The sequence below is a fragment of the Dermacentor albipictus genome, chromosome 1 (genome assembly GCF_038994185.2).
Source record: "Dermacentor albipictus isolate Rhodes 1998 colony chromosome 1, USDA_Dalb.pri_finalv2, whole genome shotgun sequence".
NCBI classification, from domain to species: domain Eukaryota; kingdom Metazoa; phylum Arthropoda; class Arachnida; order Ixodida; family Ixodidae; genus Dermacentor; species Dermacentor albipictus.
The window spans coordinates 180,948,776-180,975,699 of NC_091821.1; the positions used below are offsets into that span (position 1 = coordinate 180,948,776).

The 26,924-nt window shown below is 46.0% G+C and overlaps 1 protein-coding gene across 1 annotated transcript in view; it reads right to left on the reverse strand.

Annotated features, from left to right (window-relative positions):
* Positions 1–26,924, reverse strand: part of cac (calcium voltage-gated channel subunit cacophony) — a 618,385-nt gene that overhangs the window by 66,423 nt on the left and 525,038 nt on the right. Inside the window, exons 10-29 of the mRNA XM_070530231.1 lie at positions 26,756–26,859; positions 25,930–26,045; positions 25,667–25,726; positions 24,063–24,155; positions 19,230–19,314; positions 18,702–18,829; positions 18,501–18,613; positions 18,226–18,335; positions 16,581–16,712; positions 12,998–13,070; positions 12,480–12,597; positions 11,011–11,111; positions 9,679–9,815; positions 9,527–9,600; positions 8,431–8,530; positions 5,582–5,771; positions 5,408–5,514; positions 3,832–3,931; positions 3,547–3,707; positions 541–684 (exon numbers count right to left, since the gene is read on the reverse strand). Of these exons, the coding sequence (XP_070386332.1) occupies positions 541–684; positions 3,547–3,707; positions 3,832–3,931; positions 5,408–5,514; positions 5,582–5,771; positions 8,431–8,530; positions 9,527–9,600; positions 9,679–9,815; positions 11,011–11,111; positions 12,480–12,597; positions 12,998–13,070; positions 16,581–16,712; positions 18,226–18,335; positions 18,501–18,613; positions 18,702–18,829; positions 19,230–19,314; positions 24,063–24,155; positions 25,667–25,726; positions 25,930–26,045; positions 26,756–26,859 (2,246 nt within the window). The remainder of the gene's footprint in view (positions 1–540; positions 685–3,546; positions 3,708–3,831; positions 3,932–5,407; positions 5,515–5,581; positions 5,772–8,430; positions 8,531–9,526; positions 9,601–9,678; positions 9,816–11,010; positions 11,112–12,479; positions 12,598–12,997; positions 13,071–16,580; positions 16,713–18,225; positions 18,336–18,500; positions 18,614–18,701; positions 18,830–19,229; positions 19,315–24,062; positions 24,156–25,666; positions 25,727–25,929; positions 26,046–26,755; positions 26,860–26,924) is intronic.

Consider the following 26,924-nt stretch of genomic DNA (forward strand, 5'->3'; position numbering starts at 1 on the left):
ATGCATGCGTTATTTGCCTTAATTAGAGGTGATCAATGATTCGAAGAAGTCATATTATTGTGTCAGAGAGTCTAAAATCACGCAAGAAGGCAAACACAGGAAATCGTTGCCCGCGCACATGCCTCTTAGATATATGCAGAAAAATGCAAAAAACGAGGGCCACTTTGAAGTGGTCCTCGGTATACACTGCAGTGGAGCGCGCTTCACGTGCTTCGAACAAGAGCGCCCACCACCGAGCTTGTTTAACGGCAAGTGCCACTCAACTTCTTGATCAGCACACCGAAAGATATGCACTATAATATGCAATGTAACATTTTCTAATTCAATCTGAAATGTGGGAATGCGTGAACCAAAAAAGGGCATATACATGTGTGTGCTTTCTTCTTTTCTTTAAGTCAACATAATCACAGTAAACACGTGATGTTTGCGGACAGACACACATCAGTTCCAATAAAGAACAATCTTTACGCACAGTTTTCGTCAAACAGCTCAGCCTCAAGCTACTAGAGTAAACGACGAATGGGTTTTCCGGTTACTCACTGTGGCCAGCCCTCGCCCGTCTGCACGGTGAATAAGGTCAGCATGGCCGCCATCACGTTGTCGTAATGAAAAGGCTGGTGCTTCCACTGACGCCGCTCCACCCTAGGTGGCTTGTCCGCGTCGCTGAACACGTAGTATTCTCCCCTGGGCGGAAAGCATAGCGAAAGGGCATGCACCTCAGTGTTGGGTACGCTATGCCGCCGTACCACTACCACGACACACACACACACACACACACACACACACACACACACACACACACACACACACACACACACACACACACACACACACACACACACACATATATATATATATATATATATATATATATATATATATATATATATATATATATATATATATATATATATATATACAGGCTACAAGACATACGGCTCTATAGAGTTCCAGAGCTCAAAAGAAATAGAGGAAATGGTCTTCACACTCTTGAGTCTTAGATATGCTAGAACACTGCTTCAGAGCACAACAACAACAACAACAACAACAACAACAACAACAACAACAACAACAACAACAACAACAACAACAACAATAATAATAATAATAATAATAATAATAATAATAATAATAATAATAATAATAATAACAACAACAATAATCCTACTTTATGTCCACTGCAGGACAAAGGGCCTCTCCCTGCGATCTCTAATTACCCGTGTCCTGCGCCAACCGATTCCCACTAGTGCCCGTGAATTTCCTAATTCCACCGCTCCACCTAGTCTTCTGCTGTCCTCATTTGCGTTTCCCGTCTCTTGGTACCCATCCTGTAACACTAATGGTCCAACGGTTATATAACCGGCGCATTACATGACCTGCCCAGCTCCTTTTTTTCTCTTGATGTAAATTAGAATATCGTCTATACCCGTTTACTCTCTGATCCAAACCGCTCTCTTTCTGTCGGTTAACAGTATGCCCAGCAATATTCGTTCCATCGCCTTTTGCGCGGTCCTTAATTTATTCTCAAGCTTCATCGTCAGTCTCCAACTTCCTGCCCCATATATCAGCACTGGTAAAATGCACTGATTGTACACCCTCCTTTTCAATGATAATGGAAAGCTTCCAGTCTGGAGCTGACAATGTCTGCCGTAGGCGATCCAACCCATTTTTATTCTTCTATGAATTTCCTTCTAATAATCAGGGTTCCCGGTGATTATTTGGTCTATGTAAACGTACTCCTTCACAGACTCTAGAGGCTGGCTGGCGATCCTGAACTCTTGTTCCTTTGCCCAGCTATTCATCATTATCTTTGTCTTCTGCATATTAATATTCAACCCCACTCTTACACTCTCTCTGTTAAGGTCCTCAATCATTTGTTGTAACTCGTCTGCATTGTTGCTGAACAGTACAATGCCATTGGTAAACAGAAGGTTGCCGAGATATTCGCCGTCGATCCTTACTCCTAAGCCTTCCCAGTTTAATAGCTTGACTACTTCTTCCAAGCACGCAGTGAATAGCATTGCAGAGATTGTGTCTCCCTGTCTGACCCCTATCTTTATAGGTACCTTCCTGCTGTTCTTGTTCAGAATTAAGGTAGCTGTTGAACCTCTGTAGATTATTTCCAACGTATTTACGTAAGCGTTCTGTACTCCTTGATTACGTAATGCCTCTATTACTGCTGGTATCTCTACTGAACCAAATGCCGTTTCGTAATATACGAAAGCCACACGGAGAGGCTTATTGTACTCTGTGGATTTCTCGATAACCTGATTGATGACATGGATGTGATCCATTGTAAGGTATCCCTTCCTGAAGCCAGCCTGTTCCCTTGGTTGACTAAAGTCCAGTGATACCCTTATTCTGTTGGAGGTTATTCTGGTAAATATTTTATATAATACTGGGAGTAAGCTGACGGGCCTATAATTTTTCAATTCTTTAATGTCTCCCTTTTTGTGGATTAGTATAATGTTTGCATTCTTCCAGTTTTCTGGGACCCTTGCAGTCGGAAGACACTTCGTATAAAGAGCCGCCATTTTTCAAAGCATTATGTCTCCTCCATCTGTAATTAAATCGACTGTTATTCCATCTTCTCCGGCCGCGCTTCCTCGTTTCATGTCTTGCAAGGCCCTTCTGACCTCATCGCTAGTTATAGGAGGAGTTTCTGTATCCTGTTCATTACTCTTTCTAATGGAGGTATCCTGACTCCTCTGGGTATTGTACAGGTCAGTATAGAATTCTTCCGCTTCTTTTACTATATCTTCGAGATTGCTGATGATATTACCCTGCTTATCTTTCAGTGCATACATCTTGGTTTGTCCTATGGCAAGTTTCTTTCTCACTGATTTCAGGCTCGGTCCATTTTTTACGGCTTTTCAGTCTTTCTCACGTTATAGTTTCGAATATCACTTATTTTCGCCTTGTTGATCAGTTTTGGCAGTTCCGCGAATTCAGTAGCAAGCAGCAGTTCTGATCACCGGTAGGCAGTGGCCTGTAAACGTTTTTTCGAAGGGTGCTACATACGTGCGGCGGTCGCTGCCTAGAAGTATTCTGTGCTACTCTGTGGTTTTAACTTGAGTGGGCTGTTCCCAGGAACTCGGTACACTTTCTGCGGATCCATGCAAGCGCATGTGGGTGCTTGCAAATTCCTTAGACCATTGCCACAGAGCGCCTCAGTCAGAGACAGCAGCCCCATAGTTATATTTTGAGAAATATAGTGTCAGTTATTAGTGATTAACTCTTACAGTACGGTGCGGTCATTGATTGCTGACGAATGTGTATCTCAGAAAGGCTATGAAAAACGACCCGCTGCTCAAGCTTTGTAAAATTTCAAGCAACACGCGCAATACGAAATTTCTGAATTGTTTATCAATGAAATACGCAGTGCGGCATAGCGATGATCATTAAAATAGAAAACGCGTGCCTGCTTTTCCATGTGATCTACTTGTGTCGCGCTACACATTTCAATAACGAATCCGCACGAACTCGCCAACCTTTCAGTGCTTTCATGAATGTTAGTTGAACAACACGAACTAATAGGGTACGTACTTGCATTCACTTTGCGTGAGCTTGGATGCGTCAGTGCAATAGTGAAACTTGCCATTGAATAGTTGAACGGATATCACAGCAAAGATAAATTGGAACAAAATGTACACGATGAGTATGTTGAACACATTCTTGAGGGATGTGACTACGCAGTCGAACACGGCCTATAAAAAAGAATCATAAGTTGTGTTACCACGCGCATTAAACAGTACGGAAAGACAACAAACGACAGAAAGCTATGCGCTCAGCAAATGCACCAGAAACAGAATAAATGAGAAGGCATGTTACCTTTAGCTTGGGGACGCGTTTAATAGTTTTTAGTGGCCGCAAGACTCGTAGAACCCTCAGTGATTTGATGGTGCTAAGGTTCTGACCTGTGGAGCTTCCCCTGTAATAATAATAACAACAAATTACGCACTTATGTTCAACTTGTTTAAGACTGAAAAGTAGAAAATAGAACAAGAGTAATCCGCGATACACGCCACGCATAACTTAAGCATAGTAACACTGAAAATACCCAGTGGCCGTGATGTCTTAAAACAAGAGAAAGCGATTACGGTCAGTAGGTTTTTAGTTGCTTCAGTTACATGTTTACAAGAACGATTCTAGCACACCTAACAGGTCTACCGGAACTGTGGTTTACTATCTGAGCTTGGTCTTTTCACAGTTGAAATTTTCGCCCTACGACATTCACCACAGCAGGAATTATGGCTGTTCAAGATACCGTCGGTTACGTGAATTAACAGCCACCTAATCGATGGGTGATTTTTGCGATTCTAATGGAGACCTACATTCTCTGCAGCTTACCCTGCATCACGGTTCTCGCGAGAAGCTAGTGCATGAAATGAGGCAGTTTCATCGGCAAGGTGTCGACAACGGACACGTTATGCAATTTGTATAGCTGCCGGGTCGCCGCGGAATTGTCGTTAACGTCAGCGCAGATAAAGCTGCGCGCTTGGCCCACCAAAAACACCTCTGCCTGGCTATGCCGCTGTCAAGAACGGATGCCGCACGGCTTTGCTCACTGCATTACTACGCTTCGGCAACGGAATGCACCAGGTGTCACCAACTATCGCTTCTATTCACTGGACTTTTGCTTTCGACTTCGCCTGCCAACTGGAGTCTCCCGTCGCGATACAACTTTATTGCGTCGCATGTGGTTGCGCGTCACATCTGCGAACTCTTATTCACTCCTCATCTAAATAGCCGACAGTGGTGCATTCAGTTCATGCGGTGGTGAAGAAATTATTGAACACGTTTTGGTGTTACTGGCCTTCTTTCATTTGTTAACGAGATTCTGTTCCTGCTAATCTCAGCCACTTTGACGAAAGAGCATTTTGATGATAAGAAATTCTGGGACCTTGGTCGAGGTGCTCATGCATGCGCAAATCCACTAAAGCGCTATTTTAATTCTTGAAGGCGAGACAACCGCCGGCGATTATGTAAGTAAACCTTCCTATGGCTGTGTGTGCGCGCTGACTCTTTCTTTTTCTCACCCCATTCCCCAAGTGAAGGGTAGCCAACCGGGCGCGGCATTTGTCAACCTGCCTGCCTCTTTCTCTCTCTCTCTCTCTTCATCTCTCAGCAAAAAGCTCAAGGAGATGAAAGCTCGAGGGGAACGCCATGCGGGACGGCCAGCAAACTGTCGCATAATGAAAATGCGGCCTCACTGATTTATGCCTAATCAAGGCAAAGAACAGCACATGCGCAACAAAATTCCTATAAAAGTGCAGCCAACAGCCAAGTCCACGGCTGTGAAATTGCAGAAACTATCTAAATACTCTAGTCTCAAAGTAGAAAAAGAAACAGAGCAAAAAATGCTGTCACGAAAGCTCTTTTCTTACGCATAGCAGAAAAAACTTACGCAAATGCGAAGGCAATGAGTGCGCAAATGACAACAATGGCATCTAAAATGTTCCAGGAGTCTCTGCAGTAGGCTCCTGGATGAAAGATGACGCCCTGATCGGCGATCTGAAAATTGAAAAAAAAAAAACGTGTGCATCGTGTGCAAAAAAAGTTGCCGGGTGAAGAGTTTTACCTTTAGAAGCATCTCGACAGTGAACACCCCCGTAAACGCATAGTCGAAGTAGTTCAAGATTCTATTCTTTGTCGAGTCTTCCTCCACTGGGTCTTCTGCGGCTAAGGCAATGCTACTAAGCGTTATGGTGATCATGATGAACAACTCGAAGTAACGAAGATTAACAATGAAATGGGCGGCTCGTCGGATCCTACGAAGGAGAAAAACAAAATGCACAGTCACATTAAAGCATTCGAAACACAGACATCGCATCGCAACTGTTCAACACAACGGAATAAGAAATTTCACTTTGGCAGTAAAGACAGATAATATTAGTAAAAAAAGTCTCTACATTTTTAATACAAAAGTTATGAACACATACACGCACGCGCACACGCACGCAAAAAAAAAAGAATTGGGCCTGAATTTGGCTCCGCTATCTCTAAGCATTATATAGCGCATATATAGATTTTGTGATGATTGGGACGTCTCCACAGCTGCGCGCGTGTACGTCACGGGTGACCTTAAACACTCCATTCATGCTATCGCATTAAAAAGTGACTGTCTTAGACCGACTACCTCAATGGTGTCAACAGGGTTGAACACGATCAGCTGGGATGTATAGAACGACATTTAACCTCCCTGCCTTTCTGACCCCGTTTATCTCTCTTTCTCTCGAAGATTCCATAGCCAGCCACAGGGCAAGACAAAGACAAGAGTTTTAGATGCGCAAGCATTTCTATGCCTACCAAACTAGGAAATACGTCCGTCCGTCCGCCTCTGCGTCCTCCCTCACGTAAGGCGGTTGCCCTCAAGACAGGGCCCGCAGCAGCGAGCGAATTGACATTTGTGCTGCCTCTCGCTTCAACGCGAACTAAGCGACGAGAACACAGGGCGCACGAAGCTATCAGCACTCGTCGCAGTGCATCCCCGTCGCAATCGTTTTCAAGATAGGGCCCGCGCGGCCGCGCCGTACGGTTGGTGACGGTTGATAATGGTTCTACGCGGGTGGATAAGGCGCTAAAGAGCGATAATGGCTTATGATAATCAGAACATCATCAGCACTCCTGGCGCCGCCACCTGAAGTAGTTTTCTTGCCTCATAAATTCACCTTGTGCCACCGTCCGCAGCAGTTCGTGTCGCCGCAGCGCTATCGTTTATACGAGTCAGATCAAGTTTCATAACATTGATAATAATGACACCAGGCTGCGTGGAGGTGAGCAAGTGACACAATGCTTACGCATACTTAGGCAACACTAAGACAAGTTACTGCGTGCATTTTTTTTTCTCGTTGGAACCATTTACTCCCCAAGTGTCGACGCCAGCTCACATTTTTCAATAATTGGCGACCATCATTGTCGCCGAAATTGCTTTGAGAAATCCTCGCATTTAGCTTGCCGTTCGTCCACTGCGTCTTCGGGATAGTGTGAGCCCGTTTCGACGGTTCTTTCCCTTCAGGTTTTTGTTAACTTTGCATATATTCGCTCTCTCAGTTCTTCTTTAACTACAGCCACTTGGTGAACACACCCCTCGGCTTGGTTCCTCGGAATAGTGGGCAAGGGTCTTGCATTCATTCCATAAGCGGTTTTTTTTAATCAGCTTCACCACAATAAAGTTATGTGATGTGATGAAACATTCCCCCTGTAGTGCAATGAAGCATATTTGTCGTGCAGTAAAGCATACAAAGAGCGACAAGGGGGCAGTGTCACGGGGTCTAGTACGAGTTGCACGTGTCGTCTCGGTCATGGTACGAGTACAGAGACGTCTAATAAGTGTACTGGTAGGCCTTCAGAGCTGTTTATGACGTGGCTGTGGCCATTAAAACCGTTGTTTCGGGGTCATGGCCCTGCATCTTCAGCGGACGCGAACAGAGAGGAATCGCGGTCGGAGAGCACGGCACGAACTAGCCCGAACTCTGCCCATGTATCACTTTGGTGGCTGGGCCGTTGAAAAAAGAAAGAAGCGAATGGCACCGGTGACGCCTGCGAAGTCTTACCACGGGAAATGACTTCGAGAAGCCTCAGGTACGGATCACGGCGACGTTTACGATGGCTAATCGAAATCCACCGGACCCACGGCAGGTACGACTCCAGTAGCACATACGGGACCATCTGACAATTTCTCGCGAGACGGCGTTTCATTTTGTGCCAATAGCTTTCAATATTCCGAGTTTGACAGCCCGTCCTAGGGTTCACGATGTTCTCAGAGTGATTAACTGTTTCTGAGTGTAGGTTCACGCTTGCCCCGTTCACATCCACCGGACTTGGGAAACTTCTGTACGAAGCCTCTACAAGCTCTCAGTGTAAAGCTCTAAATATAAAGACAACCGTCTGAGAGCTTCAAATAATATCAGACGCGATATTATTAATGGATAGAATCAACACGCGGTTTCTGCGCTTTTAGACCGTTGGCAGGGCTTCTGGTGCACTCAAGCAACGCTAAGAGTTGGGAACTGTTTCTTATAGAAGCCATAAGTGATAGAATCTAAAAGCTAATGTTTAAAGAGTTTCATATTTATGGATATTGATAAGTGTTTATAATTAAATATTATTAACTATTGAAAACCATCAATGAAGATAAGTTTACCTCTCCATTTATTTAACGAATAATTTTATATACAGCCATAATTTACACATATAGGCAGCGAAGCTTCCCTGACTCGGCACGGAATAATGCAACTAAAGTTTGGTGTTCTTCAACACGCTTAAACACCACTGCCTATAATAGCAAAATATTTTTGCTGAATAAAAGCTGAACTAACTTGCACTTCGAGACATTCCATGAGTAAATTTCTCAGTATTAAATGACAGAACAAGTGCAAATAGACAGAACAAGCACAATAGATCACGCCAAAAGAATGTTTGACTCACGGATTTGTCGGAGAACAGACGAACATGCAAGAGTACGGCATCATTGGCTTTGGACCAGTTATATCGTCTTCATCGTCATCCTCTCTAGGAGGTGCATAATCTGCAAATTGAGCAAATTTATGGAGGTATAGACGCAGTACTTGGCACGCAAGAAGTCTATGCTATAGTATAGGGCTCATATCCGAGTACAGTGATAGTGTCACAATCAACAGCGGGTTTTATCAAGGTAGTTTAAATTAAGACACTTTTTCATCCGGCAAAGAATCGACGGTGTACACAGATGCATAAGAAGTCACAATTTCGCCCGAAAGGCGAAGCATCGATTGCGATAGCAAATTAGTGGACAGTAATACGAAGTAAGGATAGTAGTTTTGTCGGTCGTATCAACTTGTAAACACAGGCCTACTAACTAACTTAGCAATCACGGTGTCACGCGCGCACAAGCATGCAGGAACACATATCATTCGATGAGCGCGGAAACTCGCTGTCAAAACGCTGCAGTGAGGAAACGCGGCAGCAGCAGCGAGCGAATTGACCTTCGTGCTGCCGCTCGTATCAACGCGAAGTAAGGCGCGAAAACACAGCGCAGCGCGGACTCTGTACCCGCCGCAGATGGCTTTCAAGATGCAGCGGCCCGGCCGGGTGCACGCGGCCGCCCGGCCCGCCCGGAGTAGGAGGCACCCTCCCCCGCTCTCTACCCTCTCTCCCAAGCCTCGTGCGCGACGGAAGGCGACGCGCTTCCTCCCCGCTTTCGTCCGTTGTGTGCGCGAGGAGGAGCCACGATCGCCGGCTGACCCTCGCGCGCTTTCACTCGGACATACAGCAAGCGGCACTCAGCGTCGGTTTTGTCGCGCTTGGACTTTATATGCAACGTCACGGCGACGCCGACGGCAGAAATGCACCTGAAGTGTTTATACAATTGCTATCGCAATAAAAGCAACAAGATAAAGAACAAAACGAAAAATATAGCGGTTGAACGCTGCAGGTGTCATGTCATGTTGAAGACACGCAGCACCTGTGTAGTGTGCCCTCCCTTTCGTAATGTTTGCCCGCGCTATACGTTTTGCTGAATATTACTAAGCAAGCAATTACGTACCTTCATCAACATCAATGTTGTTATTGTCATTGGTTCCCTTGAATTTAGATCCAGCTTCTAACTGATTTTCTTGACTGCAAAGACCACAAAAAGAGCGGCAATGTTATTGTGCCCAACGTTGTCACGGGGTAAGAGAATTGTGCGACACTTACAAAGGGAAAGTTTTCCCTTTGCCCGGCGCGGCGCTCTGAGGCGACGGCGGGCAGATGTTTACTTGCGGTGGATCTAGACTACCCGTTGTTGCCATTTGCAGATCAGCAATTTCCTTCTCCAGCTCCTCCTTAGCTCTCTGCAAAGGTGGTGCAATAAAAATAGACCCATTTAGCGAACCAAAAGTAACTATTTTTAGGGTACTGAAACGGGGGGTTGAGGCATACCCGAGGTACACGACACTTGAAGCACTGCTCATCGCGCGGTTGATAAGGAATAGAAGACTGCGACAAGAGGGATAGCTGATCGCGCTGGATTGAGCAGGTGTTAATTATACATATTACCACGATCCCGATTTTGTTAACACCTGCACAAAGAACGGCTTTTCTGCGCCACAGAAGTGCTAGGTGCATAACAATCTCTTATCGAAATTCTAATGAAGCCATCGCTTCATAGCTTGAAATATCGGTCTTGTCGGTGTGTACTGTCTAAAGGAAACTTACGCCTGCGCTGACTCGACAGCCCCAGGCTGTATGCACAGAGGACAAAAAACACTGTACCGCTGCGTTCTCCCCAGCAGCCCACGCATATAGTGCAGCTGCACAGCCACAGAGCTTAATAGTACATCTACCCTCCATAAGGTACTATACTAATTTTCACTCATGACCAGCAGTCACCTTGTGAACGGTGGCCGGCGTGAAAGGCAAGTAAAGTGAACAGCAATTATTCTCTCCGTGAATGGAGGCTGTACCCCTACGGTTAGCACAATGAAAATAAAAGAACTCCAGTGGCCTCTTAGACTATAATGATCCCATCCCGTCCCCATTTTTTTTTTTGTTCGCGCCTTTCTTTTTGTACCCGCTCTACTTTCCATCTTTACTCCCCGTTTCTATTCCCCTAGTGCAAGGTAGCAAACTGGAGGCTTTAACTCTGGGTAACCTCATTGCCTTTCTCTCCTTTGCATCTCTCTCTCTCCCTGCACAATTACAGTGAGTGGATCTAATGACGCGCCAGTAGCTCTTAACTTTTAAATTAAATTATGGGGTTTTACGTGCCAAACCACTTTCTGATTATGAGGCACGCCGCAATGGAGGAGTCCGCAAATTTCGACCACCTGGGGTTCTTTAAGGTGCACCTAAATCTAAATATAAACGGGTGTTTTCGCTTATCGCCCCCATCGAAATGCGGCCGCCGTGGCTGGGATTCGATCCCGCGACCTCGCGCTCCGCAGCCCAACAGCATAGCCACTGAGCAACCACGGCGGGTATCTGAACTTTTGCGTACTCTCATATAACATGACTGCCAAGGGATACAGCCGCTCACGGCATACGCACCTCCTTCTCCTCCTCTGCGTCTTCCTCCTCGGCTGCTGTCAATTCCTGGGCATTTGCCAGGTTGTCCACAGCGATGGCCAAGAATACGTTCAACAGGGTATCTGTGCATCACGTCAAGGGCTGAATTGCGCAACACAGCTGCAGAGCTACGGTTTTCCATAACCACTGCAATGCATCTGTTAGGCACAGCTCCACCTTTTTGTTTCACGTGCCTAGTAAAGTAAAAGACGAGTTGAGTTGCAAAAACCGATGGTATGTACAGTGTATGTACAGTGTGTGTACAGTGTAAACACTTCGCATCGTCCTGCGCTGAACACTTTTGAGTTGGAACGCAATGGGTGTGGCACCTGATATGTCTTTCAATTAGGTGGACTGAGGCAAACGACAGACGACTCCCTATATATATATATATATATATATATATATATATATATATATATATATATATATATATATATATATATATATGTATGTATGTATGTATGTATGTATGTATGTATGTATGTATGTATGTATGTATGTATGTATGTATGTATGTATGTATGTATGTATGTATGTATGTATGTATATGTGTGTGTATGTGTGTGTGTGTGTGTGTGTGTGTGTGTGTGTGTGTGTGTGTGTGTGTGTGTGTGTGTGTGTGTGCAAAACGTGTCCGGAAACCATTCGCAAGCCGGAATGGTTTGTAATGATACTTAACAAAAGGCCAATTGTGATAATGATAACAGCAAAGGGCAACTGACCTACAATTCTAAGGAATGACGATATTTGTTGGTATACGGCCGCAGACTACTTCAGTAGCATGTTATCGGGGTCACTGTTGCTTTGTTAGACGACTCATTGATCAATCAATGACGTATAACAGCAAAACAGCGGCCGTTAGAGATGGTGCAGTCGAGGATTTTGGATCTGGTGTTCTTTAACGTTCGTCCAAGGCTGCGCACACGCGAGTTTTTCGCCTTGCGCCCTCGTCGGAATACGGTCACCATGACCAATAATCGAACCAGATACTCCGTAATCAGCAGCAGGACGCCACTGAGCCACCATGGCCGGCGTGGTCACTGTTACTGCGTACTTTAGACATTACGTTTCGATCATACTGAGCCATGCTAGAAATGTACGCGGCGTTTAAGTGAATCGCTGCGTGCTTTTTTCGTAAGTCTCTGACACGTGTGCAAAGTGTAAGTACATATTATATGCTCATGAAATAACTTTTTACAGCTTTTGAATATGTTATCGCAGCTGTATGACAAAGCTTAAAAAAATATGTTAACTAATGTAGCCAGAGGCTTGCTGCATGCAACTTCATCTTGTTCACACAGTTAAACCTGCTGTGCGGCTTTAATTTTGCGGCAGCCTTCGTACTAAAGCCCGTAATGTTGAGTGTGCGATTATGCAGTGCCATTTATGCGTATCAGAATGAGCTGGTCTGCGAAGAAATATTTTCGTGACAACGTCGAAAAGGATACAGTTGCCAAAAAGGACGAGAATAATGAAGTAAAGGCTGTAGATCATCCCACCGTGAATTCCATCTTGGGACTGAATGCCATTATACATGACTTCGTTCCAGTCCTCCCCCGTTAATATCTGAAGCCAAGAGAAAGAATGAGAAAAAATAAAAGAATTATGATGTAGGTCAGCAGTCAACGACATTGGCGTTTAACAAGGACAAACCTTACCAGCTGAGTGTGCCGACAAACTGTACTGAAAACAAGCATTAGGAGCGAGCTATCTGGCGATGCACTAAAATGTCTAAAATTAATATTTAATTTTTCTTAATCTTAAAAAACGAAATGACTACGTCCCATAAAGAGGCAGAATAAGCATAGCTGCTGAGAGACGAGTGCAACGACTATAGAGAACTGTAGAAACTATATTATGGCGACGGTAACTACACGTATGGTCGCTGGGCATTTGTTGCACGAATGCTACTGCATCAGTGCTGCAGCGAATGTGCTGTGTTAACTCGGTGACGAGTGGACATTACCTGAAACACTGTGAGCAAGGCAATTGGAAAAGTGTTGAAATTTGCCGCCGGCGTGCCCTCGGGAAAGTTAAATCTGCGAAAAAGAGATATAACAAAACACGGTTAGTGCAGAGCATATTCTGTTATCTGCGCCATGTAACTCTGGTATCGCGCAGCATAATGCAACTATGAACATAAAGGCAACAATGAAAACATACAAGTGCGTTCTTGCAAAGAAAGTAAAGTCTGTACTATTACAAATTAGAGCTTGCAATTAGGGTTATCAGTGATGTCAGTATTGCTGAAATCTTGGCGAGTCGGTTGCTGACAGTAAAGAAACGCGGTTACAGCGTTGCGGCACAAACACCAAAAGCAGCCGTCCTGTGCATTTCGTGTTTGTGTTTCGTCTTCCTCAGTGCTGCAACCACAGTCGCGATAACGTAAAGCTATTCCAATCTGATTCTATTCCCCTTCCTTAGCCCTCTGCGATTGGTCAAACATTTTTGAGGCTACGCCCACTTCACCCGCCTGTCATGATACGTCCCGAAAACCGCGACAATTCCTCATCTGAAGGTGACGTGTACACGTATATTATGCATGACTAAGTCGAAAAAAAAAAAAAAACATTTCTCTCTGATTCTACGCCTTCGTCAACATTAGCTTTCCGCGATTGGCGAAATTGCTTTCGGACCACGCTTGTAGTTCACCTTTATGTCACGCGACGTCACAAAACCGCGGAAACTCACCACGTCAAAGTGACGTGCACGCACCAAAGATGCGTTATTATGCTGAACATAAATGAAACCTTCGTTTTTTTGTATAGCTGGAGACAGGCCGTTCTGAAAGGATTAGAATATGGCTGTCCACTGATCGCTCCGGCGCTGTGTATTCGTATAGCTGCCGGCGATAATTGAGTTTGTGTATAACAACAATTTTGCGTGGCAATATAACGTGGCGAGCCCGTGACATTGCTCTGCGACATCTTCTTCGCTGAGCACCCGTTCTGGCTGCAAATCGTAGACGAACCACCGCAAGCGAAGCGGCCCAATCAGAGACGCCGGCTCCGCGCTCCTGAACTGGTTATCTACTTTCACTCCGCTATCTCGGCCCCAACGAAGCACTCTCGTCTTCTGCGCGCTCCTCTGCTCTAGTCAGCCGACTAGATAAGGAAAACCTGTCGCGATAGGGAATGCTGTTCCATTTGAAACCAAACAAAAGTCACTTCCCATAAAAGACGAGAGCGGCTGATTGGGCTGTTGAAATGATTTTGAGGGTCACCGTCCGCGCTTGCGTCGGCGGTTACGTAAAATTGACGTCAGGAGATTGGAATACAATTAGAATGGAATAACTTTAGGTTATAAGAGCCCCACATTTCTTAATTGTCAGTGGTGCACATGACTGCGGGAGCCCCACGCACGTGTTCGTTACATCTGTTCAGACATAATGTGCGTTTTGTAAGGATGAAACACGCATTGTAGTGTTCGTTTTCTGTATATGTATGGTGTAGTTATGTACAAGAGTTCAGGACATTAAGTAAATTTTTTCCTCTCGGTCGATTCGTGGTCGACTTTTCCCCCTCTCTTCTGTGACTAAACACTTTCTCGAGTCGCAGATGTTAAATTTTCTCAGTACTACAAATGTACTGATACTGTGAACTCCGTGCGGTTGAACTGTAGCTTTGGTATATCGGGCACGTTACACTTCAAGCATTTAAAATCTGGTGGTCTTCCTTATCATTTCACAACACCACTTAACCACAGGCTACAAGGCATGCGCAAGTGGTAACACAAGACCATGCACAAGACTAACACGACACGGGGTTGCTGCATTCTATTTATTAAGTACTTGGAGGCCGGATATATTTGATGTTTCAATGTTTTACTCCGACAGGCATGAAAAAAGGTCGCAGTTTCGTCCGAAAGGCGAAGCATCGATCGCGACAGCAAATTAGCTAATAGCCATACGAAGTGAGGATAGTACTTTTATCGGCCGCATAAACTTGCAAAGATTCGCTTACGAATTAAATTAACAAGCATGGTGTCACGCACGCACAAGCAAACATGTACACATCTCACTCGTTGACCGCGGACACTCGCTGTCAAAACGCTGGGGTGCGAAAGCGCGGCAGCAGCAGCGAGCGAATAGACCTTCGTGGCTGTCTTAGCTTCAACGCGAACTAAGCGGCGAGAACACAGCCCACACGAAGCTATCAGCACTCGGCGCACTCTGTCCCCGTCGCAGATCGCTTTCGACATAGGGCCAACGCGGCCGCGTTGGCCGCGCCGTAACCGTCGGAGTAGAACGCCCGCCTCCCTTCCTCCCCTGCCCCCAGTGCCTCCCCGCTTTCCTCTCTTGCGCGCAAGATTGAGGAACCATCGTCGGCTCACATTCGCACGCTTTCACGCGCACATACAGCATACGGCGTACAGCGACGACGTTATCGCGCTTCGAAATTATATGGAACGTCACGGTGACGGCGACACCGACGGCAGAAATGCACCTGGAGTCTTCATATAATTGCTATCGCAGTAAAACATTTAAGAGCCATAGAACCACCATTGTGTTCCAGCGTGGACATGAGCCCGTTACGCGCTGCTATATTTGGAGTTAGCAACGGTACAAATGCTATAGTAACTTAGATAACACGTGGCCTACTTTCACTGAGTCGTGACGACACGAGGCGTCGTATGGAGGGCGTTGAAAGCCACACCTCTCAATTATTGCTTTGAAGAAAAGATGGAACCCGCATCTCACATAGAGAAGTCACGACTGTTTCGCCTTTCCGCGCTACACTATGGCTCGCAGAGCGCGTGTCTTTCTTTTCCTATTAGGTTTTGCCTTACGCATAAAGCACTGCGAATCTATGGTGTAATACTGCCACGACCTCGAGTGATGATATATGGCCTCGGCAGCGAAGTTACGAGTTCGACAAAGCCCACCTGCAGCCTGAATACGAACCGCATCGTCCAAAAGTGTCTAAATCGGTTGCGCGGCTCCCAACACGACGGTGCCTCTCCTCTCTGTTGTAGCAGCGTGTACAATAAACGACACACAAACTAAAAAGAAAGAAACACAAGACGATCGCACGTCTTGTGTTTCTCTTCTCTTCTTTGTGCGTTGATTCCTGCGCGCTGCAACAATGCATAGGTTCCAACTTGCACGGTTTGCTTTTCTTCTACATAACGTCGCCTCTCGTATCGTGAGCGCTTCTCCGCAACGACTATAATCCACCTTAGCATTGGTCGGTGGACGCTGCCATGATGAAGACGGTGGGCTGTGAATACTAACATTTTCTCGCAGTTGCACCTGATGTCAGCAAATTAGGATGCCTATAAAACGCTAAGCACCCCCTGCACAACCAATGTACTCTTCTCGGGTGGTCTGCGGCACCACGCGTTGGTGACAGCAGCGACAAATGTTTTCTTTTGAGGATCTAAGACAACGGCATTTCCTTGGTTTGTGAGAATCCTGTATACAAGCACCACTCCTCGTCACTATAGGCTCTTCTCTCTGTTTCAGGGTGCCGCCGGGAACGCATGCGCAGTGGCGCGAAACGGCATGCACTGGACCCGTGAGATGCCACCGCGGCGATCCTTGTACTCACACGCCGCCGAAGAGTTGCATGCCAAGGAGCGCGAAAATGAGGATGAACAGGAAGAGCAGGAACAACAAGCTGATGATGGAGCGCATGCTGTTCAGCAAAGATATCACCAGGTTCCGTAGCGAAGACCAGTACCTGCATAGGAAAAGAACGCACAGCTCAGGCGAGCAGCGAGAGGCAGTTTTGTGTAAAGTTGTCGCGCTAACGTTCAAGGACACTTTGTGTCTGAGAACTTGAGATGCGACTTGGCCACAGTCCTTATTCAGATCACGTGAGAATACGTAAAACAACGCGCTTTCGTTTTGGCGATAGCCTTCTCGGGCCGCACATAATAATTATAACGTTCTAGACATTGTGAGATTGAATGACCGACCATGGTGTGGCCGGTAAATATAGCGATAGCTGGGTGAGCATTTTGCGGAGCGCTATATACTACACTGCGTATAATTATGCAAAGCGAACGAAATATTAGGCGTAACGTGTAGGATACAGGAAGACAGCGGTATGGATGAGAGAGCAAACGGGGGTATAGCCAATACGCGTAGGGCAGATGGTTAGAGTTACAGGATGGGTGACAAGAGAAGGCAAGCGCAGTCGACGACGGCTAAGAACTATACTTTCTGCGGCTGTGAAGGGAAAGCTACGGGAGCTAAAGGGCGCACAAGTGAAAGCGCTTCTGGAAAGAGTTCCGCGTTTTATTGCACGTTAGATTGCACGTTAGTTAGATTAGGCTGGGGAAGACAAAACATAAACACCTTATGAGCATCAATCAAATAATACAGAACGCGTCACTTAGTGTGAATGTTTACGTATTTTGCGGCTTTTCCCTTGCGCGTCTGGGGAAACGTGAAACTGTCGCACGTGGAAGCTGCGTCGATTCAGCGTCTGCTCCGAGCAACCAAAAGCACTGTCAAACGCTGACTGACTACTTGGCGCAGTAACGCTTGTGCAGCAGCCACCCGCCCATAGCTTTCCATTCATTGCCACAGTAAGTTGTCCGCGAGTATAGGCGGGGCGATGTAATCAAGAAATTTGCCCACAGATGGGATCAGCTGGCGCAAGACAGGGGTAACTTGAGATCGATGGGTGAGGCCTTGGTTCAGCACAGAATATATATATATATATATATATATATATATATATATATATATATATATATATATATATACATGGTATGACGACGATGATGATGACGACTTTAAATTAAGATAGCACTTTGCCTCCTAATATCTAGCTAGGATTCCCCAAGCACTGCCTTACCAGCGAAATAATTATTAGAGTTATGCATACAGAATATTCCATTAGGCTATGTCGATCCAAAGAAACACGAATATAAAGGCAAGCGCATTATTATTATGATTACGATTATTATTATTATTATTATTATTATTATTATTATTATTATTATTATTATTGTTGTTGTTGTTGTTGTTGTTGTTGTTGTTGTTGTTGTTGTTGTTGTTGTTGTTGTTGTTGTTGTTGTTGTTGTTGTTGTTGTTGTTGTTGTTGTTGTTGTTGTTGTTGTCCTTCTACTTTGGAAGGAGAAAGCTCCGAGGCTCTAATCGCGCTCTTCCAGTGATGCAGTCCTACGCGTGTGCGTCAGCTGACGCTTCGTGAATACCAGCATGATTGGACAGTCGCCACTCACTTGGTAAACTTGAATATACGCAGCAGCCGAAGGGCCCGAAGAACAGACAGTCCGAACGAGCCTTCCTTGAGGCTGGACCAGACCACTTCAAAGATGCTACCCGCTATAACCTGGGCGGCAAAAGAAAATCAAACCACGTAAGCACGGGCACTCGGTGGGATCGGCCTCTCGACGGTACGCTCGACACAAAAATGAATAAACTCGGAAGGAAAGAACACATCTAACGTGCGGCCACAGATATATATTTATATGTATAAGTTAATACCGGTACTCACTACACAGTCGAATCTGTTGAAAGACGATTCAAAATAAATGCGTGGTCCAAGAGCATACACCTTGATTAACATCTCGAAGATGAATAGCCCCAAAAATGCAAATTCTGCATAATCTGCAAGAAGAAGACGTGGGTGCCGTGAAAGCGAGATTAATTTTCGTAACAGAGAGACGGGAAGAACGAGGGACGCACGTCTACTCACATAAAAAGTATGTGAGATATTGATCTTGATCATGGTGCTCCACTGCAACGCACACCGTGTTTAAGAACACAAGCACGATCACAACCCAATAGAAAGTTTGCGTCTTGACGACTTGACGAATGAAGAACCTGAAAGAAATATGAAAGAAGAAAATGTTTGAACGCTGCACTTTCAGAGCCGTACTTCATTATTATTATTATTATTATTATTATTATTATTATTATTATTATTATTATTATTTGTTATCACGGTCTAGCTACACTGCACGCCTGCAGCTAACACTGAGAAGGTTAAGAAACCATTTCAGTGAGAGGGAAACAAAAATTCCTAGATGCAATTTGGATATCGCGACCTCTAGTGTAGGCATTGAGAGTGCCAGCGATTGAATGCGTGGGCCGAGGAACACCGTGGGTGTCATCCTGACGCGAGCTTTGCACGACGCGCGTCACTCGACGCGGTGGAGAGTCGGCATGCTCTCTCCTCTCCACCTGCCGATCACGCGCTCGAAGACTTAAAGAAGAGACGCACCTGAATTGCTTCTCGGCCTTCCAGAAAGCTTTGCAGGCTCCCTTGTTCTTAATCTTCGTTTTGAGGTAGGAAGCCCTCGCGAAGCCTGCAAGAGAGGCAGCGTCGTGAGCGGCCCCGCGGTCACAGCGGGCGAGTCACGATGCTCGGACTACGTGTTCTAGCGCGCTCTATCGCAGGCAACGCGCGCGCTGCGCGGGCGGCGCTTGGACCTGGACTACGTGGCGGGCAGGACACTGCGTCTAGGTGGGGGGAGTCCCTGTACCTTTTAATTTAACCTTCCCAGCGGGGGTCTCTGAGGGCGAGACACACACCGTTCGAACCAGCGCACCCGGCACATGTGTGGGAGTGCGTGTGAAGGGGGGCACATGCGAGAGAGAGAGGAAAATGTGTTAGTCGCTCCTCGGACGACGGGGCCCGCCTCGGCCGCCGCCGGTGAGCGAGAGAGGGGCTCGGGGTTGGGACCCCGGAGCCCTCTCCCGCTCGCTGGGCGCACAGTGGGCCACCGGTGGCAAGGCGGCTGCGGGCGGGGGCCAGTCACACAGGGCCGGGAAAAGCAAGAGAGAGAGTGCGGCAGGGTGCTCAGTGGACACACAAACACCGCGGCGTACAACACAAGCTCACTGCTCGAGATAACTTGCGCGTGCACGCACGAATCGCTTCCCGAAGAGAACGACTGGACCGTCGTCGCACTCTCTGCAGCCACCGCCGCTACAGAGAGTGCCTAGAAATCGCGAATTTACAGCGAACAAAATCAAGTTTTCTCCTATTTTACGCGCGCAGGGTGTCCCGCGTAAACAAAGATCGATGCTTAAAAAAGCAAGGGAAGCAGCTTAGGTTACTAGGATTCCCCATTAAATAATAAAAAAAAACATTTGCCATAAAGATTTTAATAGGATCATATTAAAAGAACTATATTAAAACATATTAAAACAGAACGTATTAAAATAAATGTAAATCTTTCAACTATTAACAACGACTGAAATGTCCTTGTCACTTACAACTTTACATCTCAACACGACAAGTCTAAATAAACCGACAGCCTTGAGGTCTTCTATGGCCCAAAATATTTGTTATGACCATTTTCTTGGGCTACAATCAAAATTGATCTACGAATAAGACACTTAAGAATTCAGTGAACCGCAGAACGAGGAGGGTCTGAATAGCACATTATACACATGCAGCGCTTATAATCTGGTATATTCCTACCTTCCCTCAGCCGCAGAAGCTTTTCGGCGCACACTATAAGGCTGAAATATCTGTCTTCGCTGACGTTTAGTTCGGTTTTACTAGAAAGCAGAAACAAAAACTAACAATGTGGCCTTCCTGAGAGCGCAGCGCTATTTCTTCTCTCACTTAGGGGTTTTTCAGATAGAATATCCCAGTTACTTCCAGTGTTTCTGAGCTTGCCTTTCAAAACATTTGGCGAAAGTGTATCGCACAACACACCGTTAAGTGCACCAAAGGGAATCCCCAATGACTCACGTCCATGCACCTCATGCATCGAAGGTGTGCTGCACCTATTGCGATCTGTCCTGCTCATATGAACGGAAAAGCCTGGCATTCTTGACGCCTAGATCACGTTACGTAGGACACCCTGTGCGTACACGTAATGAAACTTCTGCCAGAACTGAAAGAACATACAAGTCCGGTGACTGTGCGAGCGAAACTTAGAGAAAAATAAAAGCGAACTCGGCTCGGCCATGCGCGTTCTGCGAGAAGAGACATTGTACAAATGATGCGGAATGGCGAAGTGCGCTCTTCATGCATTGCTGATAACATAGGTGAAACTGTCAGCGCAGGAAGGTCCAACATGAACAGCACCACACGTCGTAGCAAACGCTTCGTGTAAACTGCGCGAAGCAGCTGATACGCTTCGTGGGGACACATGCGCTTCTCGTATGGCAGGACTGTCACGGCGGCGAACTAGAGGCCGAATTCACAAAACTTTTCGTTCGTAAGTGTTGTTTGCCATTGGCTGACCTCCTTCGCTAATAATGTGTTTGGCCTCACAATTGGTTGACATCTGCTCTGACGAAGAGTTCTAGCGTAACAACTTTCCTTGTGAATACACGTCCAGGTCTACCTGTGCTTCTCTGGGCCCGTATTCACCACAACCTTTTACTTTACACTTGTTCGCAGGAACCAATCCTGATGCTGGGCGTATTGGCGAAGGCGACTGGCCAATGTCGAAGAGCGCTTACCAGTGTGCCAGAGTGCTTTGTGCACACGGCCCCTGTTCCCACTACAAGACATCAGCGAGAGCACGCAGCGTCGATTTTGCCACGTTAGGCCTTTTCTCTCTTCTACACATTTCCTTCGAAACTACTTCATCTGAGCGGAGAATGAAATGGCAGTAACGTGTCAATCTCAATACTAGCAGACTTCTTTTTTTTGTATTTGACGATTTATAAAGCATTGTAACGTACCCATTTTCTTTGAAAGCACGTTTCTTCAACGTTCATCACCACCTCTCTTTCTTTCACGAACAATGATTGATGTGCAGATCATGGATATGATTATCACCACCAGGATGCGGGATGTGTAGGAAGTTAAGTGCTACACGGCCGTGATCCGCAGTTGTTGCCTGAAATAGAACTTGCCCACAGGAAGCGCGCCTTTCTTAGGAGGTGATGACTGCGAAAGTTAACACTGCCGGACTCTAACTATGTTTTCAAAGTTTTATTTTTCGCGCAGTATCATTCTTCACGTACTCTAGTCTATATATATATATATATATATATATATATATATATATATATATATATATATATATATATATATATATATATATATATATATATATATATATATATCAATTACAGAAGGCGAAAAAGAAAAGGAAGTGTCTTATAATAAGGTTTACATCCGGTCTCTGCTATGTAAGGACGCTGAGGAAAGAAATAATTGCAGAATCAATGCAAGAAAATATATTAAGAGTATTTTCAGCAATAGGAAAGTTAGTTGCTACTAAGTCTAAGAGCACACTACAAAATTTTCGCGCAAATAAAGAAAAAAAAAAGGAGCCAAACAGCGCCAATCGCTCAGTTTTCTCTGTGCCTGTTGTGTTTCCTTCAGTCGGTCAAGAAAGCGTAGAAACGTTGCAACTTGAAGAGGTATCATGACGTGGGCCTAAATATGTGAAGTAGCGTGCCACGAAACGTTAAGGTCACAAAATATAAAGGTAGCTGTGTATTGTTCTTTTCCTTTAAGATTGGTCACGTCAGGGCAGTGAGTGTATATGCAGCGTCCGTGAGTTTGCTACTAAGAATACAGCAGTACTGTGAAAAGCTAGCTTTGCTGCATCCTCGTTGCATATTTGTCACGCTCATGGCTTACAGGAAAGCGTTAAAAGCCGGTCTGAAGCGCCCGTGCAGTGCATAGACCATGAATTAAAGCGGCAAAAAATAGGCTGGTTTCCGTTAACGCTGTGCACTTTCATTTTCGGCTCAGACGAAGACGTGTCGAGCGTCTCAGACGTCAGCACAAGGTCCACAAAGTAACTATATTTCCGCAAGCATCACGTTCCAGGGGAAACTTCTCTTGTAGCGTTAGCGAACAATTAAAATGGTGAAGCGACGTGATATGCCGTTCATGTTGGTCCGTTTTGCGTGGAGCAAGCAGGCTTGCTGGCATGCTTTGTAGTACGTCAGGCGATGTGAGGCGCGCGTCTTGCTTAATTGACACAGTTCGAACTGAGCTGAGAGGTTGGGACTTCGTAGCTGAATGCTCACTTGTTCCGGTAGAACAAAACTGAGTTCGTTAGACCTGCTTTGAAAAAAAGCGACGCATGTTACTTTTCAGAGGCGCTCGAAAAACGTTCGGAGCCTTAAAGCCTGCGTGTTTACACTGTACTTATCCAGCGGGCGAGACGCACACAAACTCGCTACAACGACCAAATTTCACTGAAAAAAAAAGAAAAGAAAAATGCGCGTTCTATGAACTCCTTCTTTACGCGAGACTGAGATCTAGAATAGTTAGAATCTGTAGTATACATGTACCTGAATTTTATAGCAGGAGGTCAACTGCCAGACAGAGTAAACCTTCTTTGCTTTTGCATATTTTCACAGCTGCATTAATCCGCAAGAAGCAACAAGGTGAACAACAATTTTCATTCTAGAAACCATTAAAAAAATGCAGGCATACATGTGAAAACGGGACGCAGAGATGTACACAGAAATCAGTGCTCTGCACGCGGTGATGTGTTGTTACAGGCGAGATCAGTCTGGCTACCGGGGTCGGAAATTGTTTCCCCCTACATTCTCTGACGATGACGGCATAGGAAGCTCATCGAGTGTCAATCAAATTAATGCCTGGAAGCAAGGCAAGGAGCCAGACTGCCGCTTGCTGCCACCGCGCGTACTCCCACCTCTGCGTCCCGCTTTCCTGTTTCGTTCCAACGGCTCCAACCTGCGTACCAACCGACCAGAGTAAGCTTTTGCAGATACTTTCACCTGGCTTTCTACAATGAAACGAGCAGACACAGAATACGAGCAGTCAATGACGCGAAATTATCACAGGTCACACGAGGCAACTTGGACTCGTATAGCATAGATCACATATTCGCACACACACGCATACGCTGCTAGATATATTCTGCAGTTGAGAGACGCAAACAACTGATCCTTAACACTCAGAGGGCGGCGAATACGGCAGCCCGCGGTACGTGTCACACAGTGCGCACAAAGAAAAAGAAACAACAGAGAAAGAGAGACAGAGAAAGCAGAGCGAAGAAAGGCGTGTAAGCAAGGCTGCGTCCCAGAACAAGAGCGACGGCCAACTGAGGGCGCTGCGGCCGCGAGGAAGGCGGCGGCGACGCCGGCGGCCGCAGCTCACCTTCATCCTCCACCTCTTCTTCCTCCTCCTCGTCCGTGCTCTTGTTGCGCATACTCTTTAGTTTCTTACGCTTATTGGCCGCTCGCCTGCGAGCTGCAAAGGTACGATCAGGGTGAGGCGTCAGGCACACCAGAACTGCACGCGTCACGCGCGGCCCGCAACCCCCATGTGAGCGCGCGCTATACAACTCGGCACACGGACAGAGAACTAACGGCGCTCAAGGGCCTGAACACATACTGTCGCGCCTCTCTGACTGACACAGTTCTCGTCAAAGTACTTTGGCGGCTCAGCCGTCTTCGCTGATAGTCAACACAAGACTACTTTAAGCATAGTGTTAGGGCAGCTACTGTTGCTCGGTTTCCCGGCGTGCTCAGACTCGTACGTTGGCAGATCGGCGGAAAACATTCCGTGCGTACAGTGATGGGGGTGAAAGTTACACAGAGCGAAACCGGACGGGCTAGGCTCAGTTCAGCACGCGCAGCCCCTTCGATACCTGTTCATCCAGGTTACAGGGATAACAACAAGCACGTTCAACCGGTGCTGGGATGATCCCGTATTCACGCTTACTTTCAGGTGTAATATTTTTTTTGTCGTTTTTACAGAAGTGGTCAAATTATTCCACTCGTGTAATATTTCGAACTGGGAAAAATTTTTGAAAGCTAGCGGATTAACAGGAAAATATTATGAGGTACAACCCCACTTATTTCGACAACGCAAGTGAGACAAGGGAATAGAAGCTCGGCATTGAAGTACGTAACTATGGCCAATGGATTTGCAGTGCAACAAGAAAAGCTTCAACGTCAAGGCTGCTGCTTCAGCCGAGTAGCCCGAGTGAGTTGACACGCGTGGGGCACATTTCGGCGACGAAGGAGTGAGCTTGAACATCTGAAGGCTCATTTCGCTTGCATTTCGCACAAACACAGCTAGAAAAACTTCAAAAAGCTCCAGAGAAACTGCACTTCGCCTCTTAACTGGCATGCAACACAATTTTAAACACGGCACCTACCATTGTTGTTTCGGTGACGGATGAAGAGCGCTAAAGATGGGCACTGTATTGAGAGTAACCACCGGCATTGCTTTGTCTTATCTTTTTTTGGGAGAGCCTGCCTAGCAGGCCCGAGAAAACAACTTTACTCCCCTTCATACTCAATACCACTGCTGTTTTACTTCCCTTGAGAACGCAATGATTACTAAGAACGGGGAAATGGAACATCAAAAGGCACGCACGATTTTCTTCAGAAATTTACCCTGCAGACATATCAATGCGGACAAAACCACACGCATTTATGCGGTGCGACAAGGTCTGCTCCAACAAAGCATAACATTTTTCTCGTGGCAAGAATAGCGGCAACTATTTGTTACTGTACTTCGGATTTTCGCGCGACTACGAACATCCCGAGCGCTGCAACCAGCTTGCAAAGTGGCGAGGGACGGAGCGACTCGCTGTGCGGCTAATTAAGATGTCGATTTCAATGTGACCTTTCGGTTGAGCCCCAGCAAAACCATGCTAGCTGCTCTCGGTCGGAAGGCGCTGCGTGCTTGGCGCCGGCCTTTAAAGAAAGAGGGGAAAAAAAAACAAGAAAAGAAACGAGAAACGAACTCACCTTCCATTATATGCATTTTCTCCTCTTCAGTCGTTCTCTCCTCTGCCAGGATTACTTCCTCTGCGTGAGAAATAAGGGCTCAGAGAAAAGAGTCGCCACATGTGCACTCGGATACTGTTTCACTGCGAGAAATTCCCGTTCTGTTACCTCGTTTGGCGCCTTAATTAGTGCAGTGTGTTTTGAGGTTTGGGCGTTAATGCACGAGTGACGAGTAACGCAGTGAAACAGGTAGTAGAAGAAGAGCGACGTTTAGTCGAACTGACCTGCTTTGCATATCCACTCGACGTAGCCGTCCAACTCCCTCTCTAGCTGCTGCTGCCTCCGAATCTTGAGAAAGGCTTGCCGGTTCTCTACCCTTTCTCTCTCTTTTGCAAACTCTCTGAAAAAAAAAGAAGCACACACACACGCACACAAATGTTCAAGCACGAGCCACGAACTGTCCTTCAGCGTTTGTCTCCTGTTTGCGATACAGTGTCAATGCGTCCTTGTTTTGTATCAGTGATCTTGAGCATTTTTACGTGCATGATAAATTTGTTACCGTATTGATGTGCTCTATGAAATGAGCAATGAGTTAGACATTGTAAGGCGTCAGAAAATAGTTTCACTGGGTCGACAAGACCCTTTTTGTTTGGAAGAGCTAACCTCACTAAAAAAAAAACAAAAAAAAGCAAGGCACGAAGCCTTCCGCGCTTGAAATAAACCAGTGGCGTGAACTGGTTCAGCCTAAGATGTGATAGTTTTATAGACGACACGACAGCTTATGAGACAGGTCCGATATCCGAACGGACTTGAAGTATAAACTGATGCATGGAAAAGCTAGTGGATAGTTCTCGCGTGAGCATGCTGAGAAGTTGCGTTCTTAGCAAAAACATCTTCGCAATGTCAAAAAGAAGCAGTTGCGGTTGTTTGCCAGAGGAGCCCTCAAATACTGAGCATTGCAAAGACCGAGATCAGAGCTATACAGCACTGGTGGGTCAGTGCTGGAGCATTGTAGTTAGTTTCACTGCTGCGTTCGCAGTGTAGCGAGAAGCCGCGCGTGGCAGGAAGGGGCAGGCGTGCACACACAGAGCCACCACCACCTGAACTTACCCACTAAGAACACCGAGAACTAAGTTGAGCATGAAAAAGGATCCCAGGATGATGAGAGGTACGAAATACACCCAGTTAAATGAGTTACCCAAGGCATCATTTGTCTGCAAAGAGAAAACAGGGGCTTAGTTAGAAGAGAGAGAGGTTAGTGACAAGATAGTTTGTGGCG